Source organism: Aulonocara sp. 'chitande type north' Nkhata Bay, linkage group LG22 (genome assembly GCF_057382095.1).
Source record: "Aulonocara sp. 'chitande type north' Nkhata Bay isolate Kocher_YH1m ecotype deep benthic linkage group LG22, A_spYH_male_GT1.1, whole genome shotgun sequence".
Lineage (NCBI taxonomy): Eukaryota > Metazoa > Chordata > Actinopteri > Cichliformes > Cichlidae > Aulonocara > Aulonocara sp. 'chitande type north' Nkhata Bay.
The window spans coordinates 27,236,554-27,250,636 of NC_141364.1; the positions used below are offsets into that span (position 1 = coordinate 27,236,554).

Here is a 14,083-nt window from a genome sequence, read left to right on the forward strand (position 1 = left end):
CCTCAGTTCTGACTACCTTCCCTCTCCGTAGTCGGTATCCGTAGCCAGTCTTGTTAATGATCTCACTGAGGGGGTTCAGGCCTATGCAGAACAGCAGTGGGGACAGAGCATCTCCTTGGTAGATCCCGCACTTGATGGTAACTTGTGCTATGGGCTTGGAGTTGGCCTCTAGTGTTGTACGCCACATCCCCATTGAGTTCCTGATGAAGGCTCTTAGGGTCCCATTGATCTTGTACAATTCTAGGCATTCCAGTATCCAGCTGTGGGGCATTGAGTCATAGGCCTTCTTGTAATCAATCCAGGCAGTGCACAGGTTGGTCAGTCTGGTCTTGCAGTCTCGGCTGATTGTTCTGTCTACCAGTAGCTGGTGTTTTGCACCTCTGGTATTCTTGCCAATTCCTTTCTGTGTCCCGCTCATGTATTGACCCATGTGCCTGTTCATCTTAGCCGATATGATGCCTGACAGGAGCTTCCATGTAGTACTGAGGCAGGTTATTGGTCGGTAGTTGGAGGGGACCGGTCCCTTCTTGGGGTCCTTGGGGATCAGGACCGTCCGGCCTTCAGTTAGCCATTCCGGGTGTCTCTCGTTAACTAGCAGCTGGTTCATTTGTGCTGCCAGATGCTCGTGGAGTGCAGTCAGCTTCTTCAGCCAGTAGGCGTGAACCATGTCGGGCCCTGGTGCTGTCCAACTCTTCATACTGGAGACCCTTTCTTGGATATCTGCCACTGTGATGGTTACTGGACCCTGTTCAGGGAGGTCGCTGTGGTCTGCCCTCAGATCCACTAGCCACTGAGCATTGCCGTTATGGGTTGCATCCTTCTCCCATATGCTCTTCCAGTATTGCTCCGTCTCCAGCCTTGGTGGTGCTGTTCTCTTATTGTTCCCTTGCCACTGAGAGTACACCTTTGCTGGTTCTGTGGAGAACAGCTGGTTTATTCTCAGGTATGGACAGCTTGCTGTATTTCTTAGGCACCTTATTTGTCGCACCTTTCTGCAACTCCGTTAGTTGGCTAACCTCCCTCCGTGCTACTTTGATCTTGCCCTCTAGCCTCCTTCTCCATGGAGGGTACTGCCCCTTGTGGCTGTTCAACTTGTAGCCAAGCATCTCACTGATCACTGCTGCCGTATTGTAGATCAGCTTGTTAGTGTCGGTAATCGTGGTTGTAGGTATTGCCCGTAGTGCTGCATTAACATCATCTAGCAGACCTTCTGAGGGTACTTCACGTAATCTTGGTAACCGGCTACGGGGGATCCAGGTTTCAAGCTTGGCCATGATCCTATTTTTCAGGTCAGCTCCTCTCGCACTCAACGATCCTTCTCCTATCGCACTTGGGGCTATGTACCCAATCTCGGGTGGGGGTGATGATATCTCCCCCCTGACCTGGCGTCCTGACTCCTCCTTGCCGTAGCATTTGTGTTGTACCTCGTCAATCTCTAGCTGTGAGAGCAGTCCCTTCTTTCGAATGTTGGAACACTGAGCTACTAGTTGTTTCGCCGTCATTGTGGATGGTGGGTATCGAAGAATCCATAGGTCCCTCATCCTATTCATGTAGCCCCTTCCGCCGGGGTTACTTGCGTAGTAGCATTCCAACAACGCCCTGTTTTCGTCCCTTGCCCACCGATGCCTTCTTGTTCCAGTAGCCCACTTTTCGTCAGGGTGCCCTGGTTCCTCAACACCTGACGCGGACCTTGTTGATCCGGGCGACGTCCGAGCCGGCATGCCTTCATATTTATCTGTCTCGCTCATGTCTGCGGTAGGCTTGCTTAGCATAGGGGGTCTAGCCTTAGGACCCTTACTGGATACAGACGCCCCAGGCAGGAATCGAACTTGCGATCCTCTGTTCCAAAGGCGTGTAGTTTAACCACTACGCTATCCAGCTGCGCTATATATATATATATATATATATATATATATATATATATATATATACACACACACACACACACACACACACACACACACACACACACACACACACACACACACACACACACACACACACACACACACACACACACACACACACACACACACACACGGGTCAATACATGAGCGGGACACAGAAAGGAATTGGCAAGAATACCAGAGGTGCAAAACACCAGCTACTGGTAGACAGAACAATCAGCCGAGACTGCAAGACCAGACTGACCAACCTGTGCACTGCCTGGATTGATTACAAGAAGGCCTATGACTCAATGCCCCACAGCTGGATACTGGAATGCCTAGAATTGTACAAGATCAATGGGACCCTAAGAGCCTTCATCAGGAACTCAATGGGGATGTGGCGTACAACACTAGAGGCCAACTCCAAGCCCATAGCACAAGTTACCATCAAGTGCGGGATCTACCAAGGAGATGCTCTGTCCCCACTGCTGTTCTGCATAGGCCTGAACCCCCTCAGTGAGATCATTAACAAGACTGGCTACGGATACCGACTACGGAACGGAGCAGTTGTCAGCCACCTCCTGTACATGGATGACATCAAGCTGTATGCCAAGAGTGAACGAGACATCGATTCACTGATCCACACTACCAGGCTATACAGCAATGACATTGGAATGTCGTTCGGACTGGAGAAGTGTAGTCGGATGGTAACAAAGAGAGGGAAGGTAGTCAGAACTGAGGGGATTGAACTACCAGAAGGCAACATTGCAGACATAGAGGACAGTTACAAGTACCTGGGGATCCCGCAGGCAAATGGGAACCATGAAGAGGCCGCTAGAAAGGCTGCAACCACCAAGTACCTGCAGAGGGTCAGGCAAGTCCTGAGGAGTCAGCTGAATGGTAAGAACAAGATCCGGGCCATCAACACGTACGCCCTGCCCGTGATCAGGTACCCTGCTGGGGTAATAGGCTGGCCAAAGGAGGAGATAGAAGCCACTGACATAAAGACAAGAAAGCTCCTGACCATGCATGGAGGGTTTCACCCCAAGTCCAGCACCCTGAGGCTGTACGCTAAGCGGAAGGAAGGGGGCCGGGGACTGGTGAGTGTCAGCACCACAGTCCAGGATGAGACAAGGAACATCCAAGAATACATTGGGAAGATGGCCCCAACTGACCGAGTGCTCAGTGAATACCTCAGGCAGCAGAAACCCAAGAAAGAGGAGGGAGACGAGGAACCATCATGGAAGGACAGGCCCCTGCACGGTATGTACCACCGGCAGATAGAGGAGGTGGCTGATATCCAGAAATCCTACCAGTGGCTGGACAAAGCTGGACTGAAAGACAGCACAGAGGCACTAATCATGGCAGCACAAGAACAAGCTCTGAGCACAAGATCCATAGAGGCTGGGGTCTATCACACCAGGCAAGACCCCAGGTGCAGGCTGTGTAAAGATGCCCCAGAGACAATCCAGCACATAACAGCAGGGTGCAAGATGCTAGCAGGCAAGGCATACATGGAACGCCATAACCAAGTGGCCGGCATAGTGTACAGGAACATCTGTGCCGAGTATAACCTAGAAGTCCCGAGGTCAAAATGGGAGACGCCCCCAAGGGTGGTGGAGAATGACCGAGCTAAGATCCTGTGGGACTTCCAGATACAGACGGACAAAATGGTGGTGGCTAACCAACCGGACATAGTGGTGGTAGACAAACAGAAGAAGACGGCCGTAGTGATCGATGTAGCGGTTCCGAATGACAGCAATATCAGGAAGAAGGAACACGAGAAGCTGGAGAAATACCAAGGGCTCAGAGAAGAGCTCGAGAGGATGTGGAGGGTGAAGGTAACGGTGGTCCCCGTGGTAATCGGAGCACTAGGTGCGGTGACTCCCAAGCTAGGCGAGTGGCTCCAGCAGATCCCGGGAAAAACATCGGAGATCTCTGTCCAGAAGAGCGCAGTCCTGGGAACAGCTAAGATACTGCGCAGGACCCTCAAGCTCCCAGGCCTCTGGTAGAGGACCCGAGCTTGAAGGATAAACCGCCCGCAGGGGCGTGCTGGGTGTTTTTTATATATATATATATATATATATATATATATATATATATATATATATATAACAATTCTGTAACTGTAACTTCGGTCGTTGCTGTGCTTTTTGGAAATTGAATTTCCCAGAGGAACCCACCCGAGGGATTAATAAAGTTCTATCTTATCTTATCTTATCTTATCTTTTTTTTCTTGTCCCACACACCCCTAAATTCACAGATGATTAAACACATTTTCGGAAAAGTCATGAAGTCTGAGATGATGGAATTTTAATTTAACAGAATTTGAAAATTCCAAGGGGTCAAAGTGACCCCCTTTGTGATTCTAGTGTTAATTAGCACTGAAAATGTTAAAACAGGTCCATGTGTTTGCTCCCAGTTCTTTATTTGTTCTCCTTTCTACATACTCTGTATATTCTTAGTGTTCTCTGTATGTTTTGCATCCATTCTCCTGAGTCAGATCCTGATAGAGATGGAGTCTGCTCTGCTCGACGATCAGCCTCACTGGTACAAACTGCAGCTTCATGACGTTTCCTCACTGCCACTGCCCAAAGCCTCCCCCTACCTGCAGAGGAGGGGACTGCAAGCTGAGCACACACACAGCAGCAGGAGGCTGCAGAGTAAGGCACACACTCTCTCTCTCTCTCACTCACACACACACAAACACACGCACGCGCACACACACAACAAACCTGTGTCACAACCTCACACAACAACATGTTATTTGATGGATCATTTGGAGGGATGCTCTCCTCTGCTGGGACTGGTAATTTCACTGTAGTTGATACATGCTCTGATCACTGGAAAATGAGTCGGTTGCTAAAGTTTTGTTCAAACTGGTTTACCATGTTATAGAGTCAGAGAAGAAAGGTGAACTCTGAGATTTGTAACGAAAAATTGACAAAAGTCAAATGAGTGAAGGAGTCCAAAACTTGACATTCATCTTTTTGCAGACTTAATGGAGAGTCCAGCCTCTGGTTGCTGAAACCCTCTAACATGTCTATCAATGGTAGCCTTTGTTTCTGTTGGTAGTCAGCGGGTAGTAGCAAAGAAAAAGGGAGAAAAAACCTCGGTATACAGTCACTTTGCTTCACTAACACGATGGTCTCTGCTTGCCACGTTGCTGCTGGGCTCTTCCTACGTGTATGCCCCTGAAGTCAATTGTAGAAGAGCTCAAAATGAAAGAATGTTGGATTGGGCTTATTTCATCAGTGAATGTTTAGTCCAACAACCTAACAACCAGTCACAGCAGAGCAGGCCTCTGGCAGATCCAATCCAACACCAGTCCTCTCATTCATTTCTTTATTTGTTTATTATGCTTTATTGTTAACGTCTTCTTCTTCTTCTTCTTCTTTTGTTTCATTTGTTTTTCTTTATTTTAAATCATCCACAACGCTTTGCTAGACAAAGGTCATTACTATAACTCAGGTAAAAACGTGCGCCTGTGTGTGTGTGTGTGTGTGTGTGTGTGTGTGTGTGTGTGTGTGTGTGCATGCACGAGTGAGCTCTATGGCATTTCCCTGTGTGATGCTAAGCTATCCATTTCAAGTGCTATTTAGTATTTATAGTTTTAATAAGTCATTGATTGATAATTGCTGCACAAATAGAGCCCTGCCTGATCATATCATAGTGATGCAATTAAATGTTATTTTACCAGGCAGAAAGCTCTCATGAAAGATATTATGTAGCCAAATCATGGGAGACGTAGTTCTTGAAATATTTGTACCTCAGCTACTCAAAACTTGATGATTAGGGTTTGATCTTTGAGGGACTAGAACAGAACTAGCTGCCTGGATCCTGGAATGATTGATTAGAGCGAGTGCATCCAGAAGGTTATTGGGTTCCATATAATACTTGAAGACATGTCAAACTGTGCATGAAAAGGTTCTGGACAGACTGTTCAATGGATTATTGGTAAATCTCTCAAGGGAGTTCTGGATCTTCTTGTGGGAGATCTTTGATGTTGTACCAGGAGGAGTCAATTGGACGTTCTAGGTGTAGGATGTTGAATATATGAACATATGGTCAGCCTAATTCAACTTCTTAAAACAAAAAAACAACAACTAAGACACAGTTTTATGAGGAGTTTTATGGTTGGAAATCCTCAGGTGAACGGCTACAATGACCTAACCAGTGGTACATATCAGACAGCTGGTCAAAATGTTGCTTAATTTCGAAGGCAGATTTTTTTTTTTGTCAGTATTGCCATTGTAACCTGTAACTGTGTTTTAGTTCAATTATCCTGTGAGTTGGACTTCATTTATGTTATTGATAGCACTGTATGGCCCCGTGGAACAAAATATGACCCATCGCTGATCTGGAGTTCACAACAGAAAAATAAATCAGAGAACAGAAGTGATCACTGCATCATTTCTATAACAGTGATGCAGTTGTTTTGTCCAGCTTTATTTCTGCAGAGAGACTCATGTTAAAGTCGTGAGCATGGACTCAGGACGGAGGAGGTCAGTGCTGCTCAAATTCCCACAGGTGTTCTATCGCTCTTTATATTTTTCTTCCAGCTGATCTTTGCTGGATGGGTTTTATTGCTCCACATTTCTCTTTAAAAGATGAGAGCAAGTGACACACTCATCTCTACTTTCCTCCTTGGATCTTTTGTTTGGATGTTTTTATGCTTTAACAGGAAGTTGACTTCATTTGGGTACACTGATACACACTCATGATGCCATCTATAAATGTTCTCTTTCTAGTACCTTAATCTCTCATGCAGCCACCTATCATCAAACTCTGACCACTCTGCTTCACTTTTGGGACTAATGTAGAAATCTTATTTGTGTATAAACATGCTGGCCTTTGTGTGGCCAGAAAATTATTAATTTCAGCATTCAGTCCGAAACTCTGACTGCTGTTAAATTTCACGCATTTGTTAAAGGCTGATGTGGATGTGGATGAAAAGGTTCTGGTCAAGGAGTTGTAAAAGGTTTAAGGGAGTCTGTGTGTAATATCAGATGAATGTGTCTTTTATTGCTCCTGCGTTAACTGGTTTGTCCTCTGGCTGTTCGGTCTGGAGTGTTAGATTTGTTGACCTTCTTGTAGAAGATTACAGATGAGCTGCTTACAGGCTTAAATGTCCTCCCTCTCTCCATCTGCAGGGTCTCAGAGGATCAGTGACAGCGAGTTTTCAGATTATGACTGTGAAGATGGCATTGGGGTGATATCAGGTAAACTCCATATCCCATCATTCACTGCAGTCTCATTTTAAAGGATACAGGAGAGAATACTAACTGGCTCAAGTGGATTAAAAACATGCTGCTGTAAGACAATGGGAATCTAATCATTTTATAAGTTCCTCAAACTGCTTAAGGTAAACCATTTGAGGATTATGACATAAATGTGACTGCATAACTTGAAATTACAAAATAACTGAGTCAGGGTTGATGGTTGAACTCCTGCTCTGTTTCTCTGTGTGCAGACTACAGACAGAATGGGCGCGAATTCCATAGCTCCACCCTCTCAGTGCCAGAGCAAGTGATTTCTCCCAATCACTGCTCCCGTTCCGACATGGTCAGAATGAGGTCACGGTCACCGAGCCAGCCGCCTCCTCACAGGTAAGTATCTGTGTGTTGGGGATTTGAGACGGGCCCAAAACATGACAACAGAAGAAGAAACTAAAAAAGGTACCTGAAGAGCTAAAATTAGAAAAACAAGATGGGACGTGAGGGTAGAAAGGGAAAGATGCCACCAGAGAAGATTTGGGAGTACAGCAAGTTGATGCTTTAATCTGCAATCAAACTACAGTATTTGTCTTATCATGTACGTCAAAAGATTCTTGCATGTGAGAGCTTATTGGAGATAATTTATTGTGAGTTTATTGGTCTTTCCCCATAAAGTTATAAATATGTATTTCCATCTTTCTCTATCCTTATTGAGCTTATCCAAAAGAGTGACTGTATGCAAATATTAAGTTTGTAATAAGTAACACCGTGTTTAGGCTATTAAAACTCAGCTGTTCTCAAGCGATATCGACTCTGATGAAGTGCTTCAGACTTTGTCCAGGTGATCATTTACTGTGTGCAGCATTATCTTATAGTGCATATGTCCTATTTGTATCCCTTGGAAATCACTGCTCCAACAGGTAACAGCAGCTGTGCAGTATGTCTACATGAGTCAAAATGCTGTGGAAATAATGCCAGTGTTTTTATATTATCAGCGGCTGTGGATCGGGTTGAGCAGGTTGTCGAGCAATCGAAAGGTTGGTGGTTCATTCCCCAGCTACTCCAGTCGGTTGAAATTTCCTTGTAAATTATAAACGAAGTGGTTCTTATGACGTGCTTTCTACCTACTATTCAGACTGCAGTGATCGCGTCGGAATGTTCCAGTATCTTGCCCGACGCGCTTTGGCATGCAGGCTAGAGCAGACAGGGATCAACCACCAACCTTACAATTATTAGATGATCTGCTCTACCTCTCAAGCTACAGCCAACCTGAAGTCCAAATGTTCAGCAAATGTTGCACTAAATGAATGTGTGTGTGAGACTGGATGAATGAGACTTGTAATAGAAAGTGCTCTGAGTGCTCAAATTGAGTATAAATGCACTACATAAGTACCAGTCCATTATCAAATAGAAGCCTAATAAACCCAAAACATTAGTAGCTAAATCCATATTGTTCAAGAGGAAGGAATATATTAGTGTTCCTATGACTACAGAATTTTTGACTGGATAAAACGAGCTTGATCAAGACGGATTCTACCAAGTACTTTGGCTCTCATAACTCTTTCAGCATTTTCCAAAAATCCAGACTGTCCTTGATATCATTCAGACTGTTGGATGATATTTCTAAGACGTTTTCTTAGAAAGCTAATAATCTTTGCATTGTCCGCGGCTGTTTCACACTCTAGAATTGTAGCACCATCCAAAATTGCTCTCATGTCTACATTAGCAAAGCTAAAGTTATGTTGGTCTGGCATGATGGCAGCCATAAAACTCACACGAGTTGTTATCTTCCCTTTCCTGGCAGTTTCTTTTGCTATGCATTTTTTTGTCACTGGTTTACTGCTTTAAAAGTGTAATCATTAGTATTCAAGGTTTAATATGACTCACAGGTTTTTATCTTGAACTTTGAACTTGAATTTTTAAACAAATAAGCTTTTGAAGCCAGACAGGAAGTGGTCTTCCTAAAGGCATCATCCTCATTTTATCCAGACTTTTCTGTTCTTGCCATTCTGACCTTTGACATCTGGTTGCCAGCAATAACCCTCTTTACCCGTTATATCGGGAGGACGCGGTGCGGCTGCTGCGGGGCTCCAAACTGACCCGAGCATTCTCTGATGCCAGCCAATACAGCACCCCGAACAGGTAACTATGGTAACACTAGGGATGGGTATCGTTTAGGTTTTATCCGATACCAGTACCAAACCGGTATTTTTGAAACATGAAACCTCTCATGTTCAGCTGTTTTTTTGTAAAAAGATAACAATGTTAGCCTTTTCAGCAGCTATAGGGGATTTATGACATCACGCTTGGCTGGAAGCCGCGCTTAAACAATTAAAAAAAAACACACAAACTTTGTCCAAAAACCTCTCATGTTTAGCTGTTTCCCTCTTTTTCTTTGGTCATTTTAGCCTTTTTTGCCAGGGTGAAGGGAGCATCTGCCATCAAACAAGAAGACAGCCGCATGTAACTACGACGGTGTTTGCTAGTTCACCTTATATGCATTAATGTAATAACGTGGTTAGCCTACTCAACGTAAATTACACACGAACAACATTAAGCTACTCACGCAGAGAAGAACGGCTGCTGCTGCATCATCATCCTCATCATTTCTGCTACACTGGCAGGGCTAGGGGCCAGGACTGTACTCTTCGGGTTCTTGGGGGATGTTGCTAACTCCGGGTCCAATAACAGGCACCACACCTGTAGTAGATGTGCTTGGTGTGAGCTCTTGCAGCAAGCTATCAAATACGGTGCATTTTTCGGCTTTAAAACCCCCCGCTATGCGTCGCCAGGTGAGGTGTTACCTCCTTTGCACAGTATCAGCTTAAAGCACTTGTTGCAGGCTGCTGAGTTTGCATCTTTTGCTGTGAAGTACAGCCAGACTTTTGACCGCTTCGCTTTGGGCATTTTTAATCTGTAGCTCTGCTCTAAAAGAACGTACGTACCTGGGCCCGCCTACTATCCTTGGAAAGGTAAAATGATTGGCTAGAATTCAAAGTGTGTGACATCTCAGGGGAAAAAAGCACCAAAATAAAGCACCAAAATGTGCGCTGCTTTTCGGTCTGGTTACTACCGTTTATGTCAGAACCGATACCAGTACCCATCCCTAGGTAACACATAGGAACATGCCCAATGTGAGTCATCTGGACATCAGCTAATCAGCATGCACCCTGCATCATGTAATATTGTTTATCTGCAAACTAATAATAAGAATAAGAATAACCAGTAAACATGGTGTCGGACTGCAGCAGGTGTGTCAGAGTCAGGTAAACCCCACCTGTCTGCTGCTGCTGAACAGGTTTGAATCAGGAAACAGGTTGCATACTTGATTGGACATCTGATCCTTGTACAGGTTTTAGAAGTAGATTTAGTGCTTTTCTTTGATGTTTTACTACTAGTTGTTCTGCTTCTGGCTACAGTAGCAGTTAGATCTTGTTGGAGTAAATTAATTTACTGGGTGATGTACTGGGTTACAGAGATATTTTTGTGCTGCAGCATTTAGTTCTGCTTTTGAACTGGTTTTGACATTACAGCTTAGAGTTGTAGTATTGCTTATACTGCCTATATTGATTGTAGTAGTAGTTATGGTCCAGGTTATAATAAGTATTTAGTTTTAGTGTCCCTGTAGAGCACTTAGTGGTACAGTTAATAGTACTGGTTGTAGAACAGCAGTTGTACTGGTCTGACTGGTTCTCTGACTGGACACTGCTTCTCCCTGTGTACTTACAAGGCCATTGAGGAGGATGTCGCTTGCCAACTCACTTGATTCCCATGACAGGTACTTCTCTATCAGAATTCCAGCAGTGGCAGTAGTCATAGTACCAACAGTAAAAGCAATGATCTAAGAAAGTGGGGTATTTTTCTGTCTTGTAATCCTTTTCTGTGTGTAAGATATTTTAATGGCCCTAACCAGAGCTGGACAAACCACATCATCAATGGGAGCTGTGATGACTACAGGTGAGCCTTGGAAATTAGGATGTAGTGTTAGAGGTTGATGGCAGGTTCAGACTCATCATGTTTTGCAGTTCTGACGTCTTTCTGTTCTTCAGTCAGGACTTCATCCCTGATTTTCCCTATGAGCCTGACACCTACGATGAGGAACTACTGAGGTAAATGGATGAACATTTAAACAGTTTGACTATTAGAAAGGTGGACATTCAGACCAGTAGTTATGGCAGTAAAGAACAGATGTATTAAATTCAGATCATTTTTTTTAAATACATCACTTTATATTTTTAGGTAAAACTATACAAGAGATTAAAACCCTACAATCAGATGATCTCCTGTGAGCAGCACTTGGCAACAGTGGAGAATGAAGAACTTCCTTCTAATTTAAAGATGTCAAACTTTTCATCATGGGCAACACATAGCCCACTTTGATCTTCAGTGGGCCGGACCACTGAAATTCGCCTTACTATGTAATAATGTAATAAACTTAACTACACATTTTATCCCTGAGATATTTTAATGTAAGAAAAGGGATTCAAATTTCAAGAACAAATCTCAGTTTTTCTACATTTATAAAAAAAAAAAGTAAATGAAAGAATTCTGTCAACACGACTGTTAGGGCTTAAATTGTAAGATAATGTGTAAAATAAAAGAAAAAGTTCTGGGACCTCATTGCCCAGATTGATGGAATGGAAACATTTTGTTAATTGACAGACTCAAACAGACAAAATACAGCTAATGTCCAAAATTTATGTCCTTCTTCACATTTTTGAAAGCCACCCAGCGGGCCTGATTTGAGTCTTTGGCGAGCTGATTTAGCATACAGCCCTAACTGTAAGCTTTATTATGAAGGAAAGTTTTGAGTCTTATCTTAAAAGTAAATGGGGGGCCTGTTTCCCTAATCCAAACCTGGTCCTAGGCCTGATGGCTACCCCTTCCTGAGCCTGGTTCTGTTTAAGTTTTCTTCTTGTCAAAAGGGAGGTTTTCTTTCCCACTGTTGCCAAGTGTTTGCTCACCAGGCATTGTCTGGTTATTAGGGTTTCTCTCTAATATTGTAGCATCTCAACCTTACAGCATAAAGCACCTTAAGCCAACTGTTGTGAATTGACACTTTATACAGTGTCATGAAAAAGTATCAGCCCCTGATTTCTTTTTAGGAGTTACTGTAGCTCAAGAGGTAGAGCAGGCGATCTACTAATCAATATTGGTGGTTCTGTCCCAGGATTCTGCAGTCTGCATGCCAAATATCCTTGGGCAAGACACAGAAACCAAAGTTGCTCTCTGACGTGTTCATCGGTGTGTGAATGTTAGATAGAAAGCACAGGGGGAAAAAAGTGCTTGTGTGAAAGGGTGTGAATGAAGCAAGTTATATAATGTACTTTGAGGGGGGTGGGGATATTTGTCAGACTTAAATGTTCCCGATCAAACAATTTTTCTCCACTAAACCTCATAACTGCTTACCTTGGCAGCAAGAATTGCATGAGCAGTGAGTCTTTTATATCACTGTGAAAGAATCATAGCCCACACTGCTTTGCTGAATTGTTTTAGGTCAGCAACATTGGAGGATTTTCCAGCATGAACAGCCTGTTCAAGTTCAGAGCATCTTAATCTCATTTAAATGAGATTTAATGTCCTACAGGATTTTATGGTAGAGAGCAGAATTCATGGTTCCATCAATTACAACAAGTTGTACAGGTCCTGAAACAACAAAGCAGCAGATCATTACACTACCGCCACCATGTTAGCTTTATGTCACATGTAACATGACTCAAACCTTCCAAAAAAGTTCAGCTTTTGTGTCATCGATTCACAGAATGTTTTCCCAGAAATCTTAAGGATCATCATGATGTTTTTCGGGGAAATGTCAAATGAACATTTGTGCTCTGATGACGCAGTGCAATGACTTTCAGGACATAAATGCTAAATTTCTATGATCTATGTCGGGACAAGATCCACAGTGCAATTAAAACTTGACTTGGTTTATTTACATTATGAGAGTAGTTATGTTTATGATGTAGCTGTCTTCTTACCCACTGGTTTCTGGAGTCCACATTTGGACTCAACTTGAACCTTCTTTTATTTTGTGATTTTTGTTTTATTTTTGTTGGTCTTTTTGTTTCATATTTCAAGGATGAAGTGCTCATTTATAAACTAATTCTAGCTAGCTCGGTTATCTAGCTGCATTCAAAGACTGTACAGGAGCATCACTTAGACCAGAGGTGTCCAAACTTTTTTCACTGAGGGCCACATACATAAAAATATAGGAGGGGCTGAGCCACTTACTAGAAATTAGGTATATAACCTTAACTTTAGTGTATTAATTAATTAATTATTAAATCACTTAAAAGTGGTCAAATATGTTATATTGTTGAATATAATTAAAGACAAAACTGCCTTCATCACAGCTTTCCATAAATGGATCTTTATTGATTTATTCAGAAAAAGCTTTGGTTGCTCATTCTCAGAACAGCAGCCTCAGATTTCTTCTTGGACAGAAGATTTACAGCACAGAGAAAAAACAATAAAGGGGAAAATGGGACGAGTACATTTCAAGCTTGTTATTTAAGTTATTAGGCTTAGCAACACACCTATTAACGTTTGTTTGAAACCGTTATCAACATTAACAGACTGAACTGGACTTAATAACAGACTTAATAACTAATTTTAGTAAATTATTCTGGTGAGTATCAGCTGCGCCGGGTATGTAAATCGGGCCATCCAGCTGCGGTGCTGGTCGCCACTCGTGGCAAAAATCCGGACAAATGTCACTTGATCAAGAAGCAGATGTGCATCAGATGAGATCAGCTGATTTTGCGTGTGCGTGCGCTGTGCACATCGGTGTGTACTCTTAGTGTTAAAAAACGCATATAAGAAAGTGGTCTGCAAAAGCAGGGTAGTGACAGAATTGATGCGCACATTAACACACGGGTACTGTGGAATATATCTTTTACTCACCTAAAGTGCTCTCGTCCACTCCCCGCAAAACAATTAGCAGCTGTGCGGTGTCTATGGCATCGGTGCTCTCATCACATG

The 14,083-nt window shown here is 43.4% G+C and overlaps 1 protein-coding gene across 18 annotated transcripts in view; it reads left to right on the plus strand.

Moving 5' to 3' along the window:
- The window catches only part of LOC147304350 (regulating synaptic membrane exocytosis protein 2-like), a 64,057-nt gene that overhangs the window by 30,448 nt on the left and 19,526 nt on the right, over positions 1-14,083 (plus strand). For 11 of the 18 annotated variants that reach the window (XM_086279594.1, XM_086279584.1, XM_086279592.1 and 8 more), the window contains 8 exons: positions 4,390-4,549; positions 5,334-5,357; positions 7,040-7,108; positions 7,360-7,495; positions 9,137-9,244; positions 10,833-10,880; positions 10,994-11,059; positions 11,152-11,211. In XM_086279594.1, coding sequence (XP_086135720.1) covers positions 4,390-4,549; positions 5,334-5,357; positions 7,040-7,108; positions 7,360-7,495; positions 9,137-9,244; positions 10,833-10,880; positions 10,994-11,059; positions 11,152-11,211 — 671 coding nt within the window. The remainder of the gene's footprint in view (positions 1-4,389; positions 4,550-5,333; positions 5,358-7,039; positions 7,109-7,359; positions 7,496-9,136; positions 9,245-10,832; positions 10,881-10,993; positions 11,060-11,151; positions 11,212-14,083) is intronic. The other 7 variants (XM_086279582.1, XM_086279585.1, XM_086279590.1 and 4 more) reach the window with 2 other exon arrangements.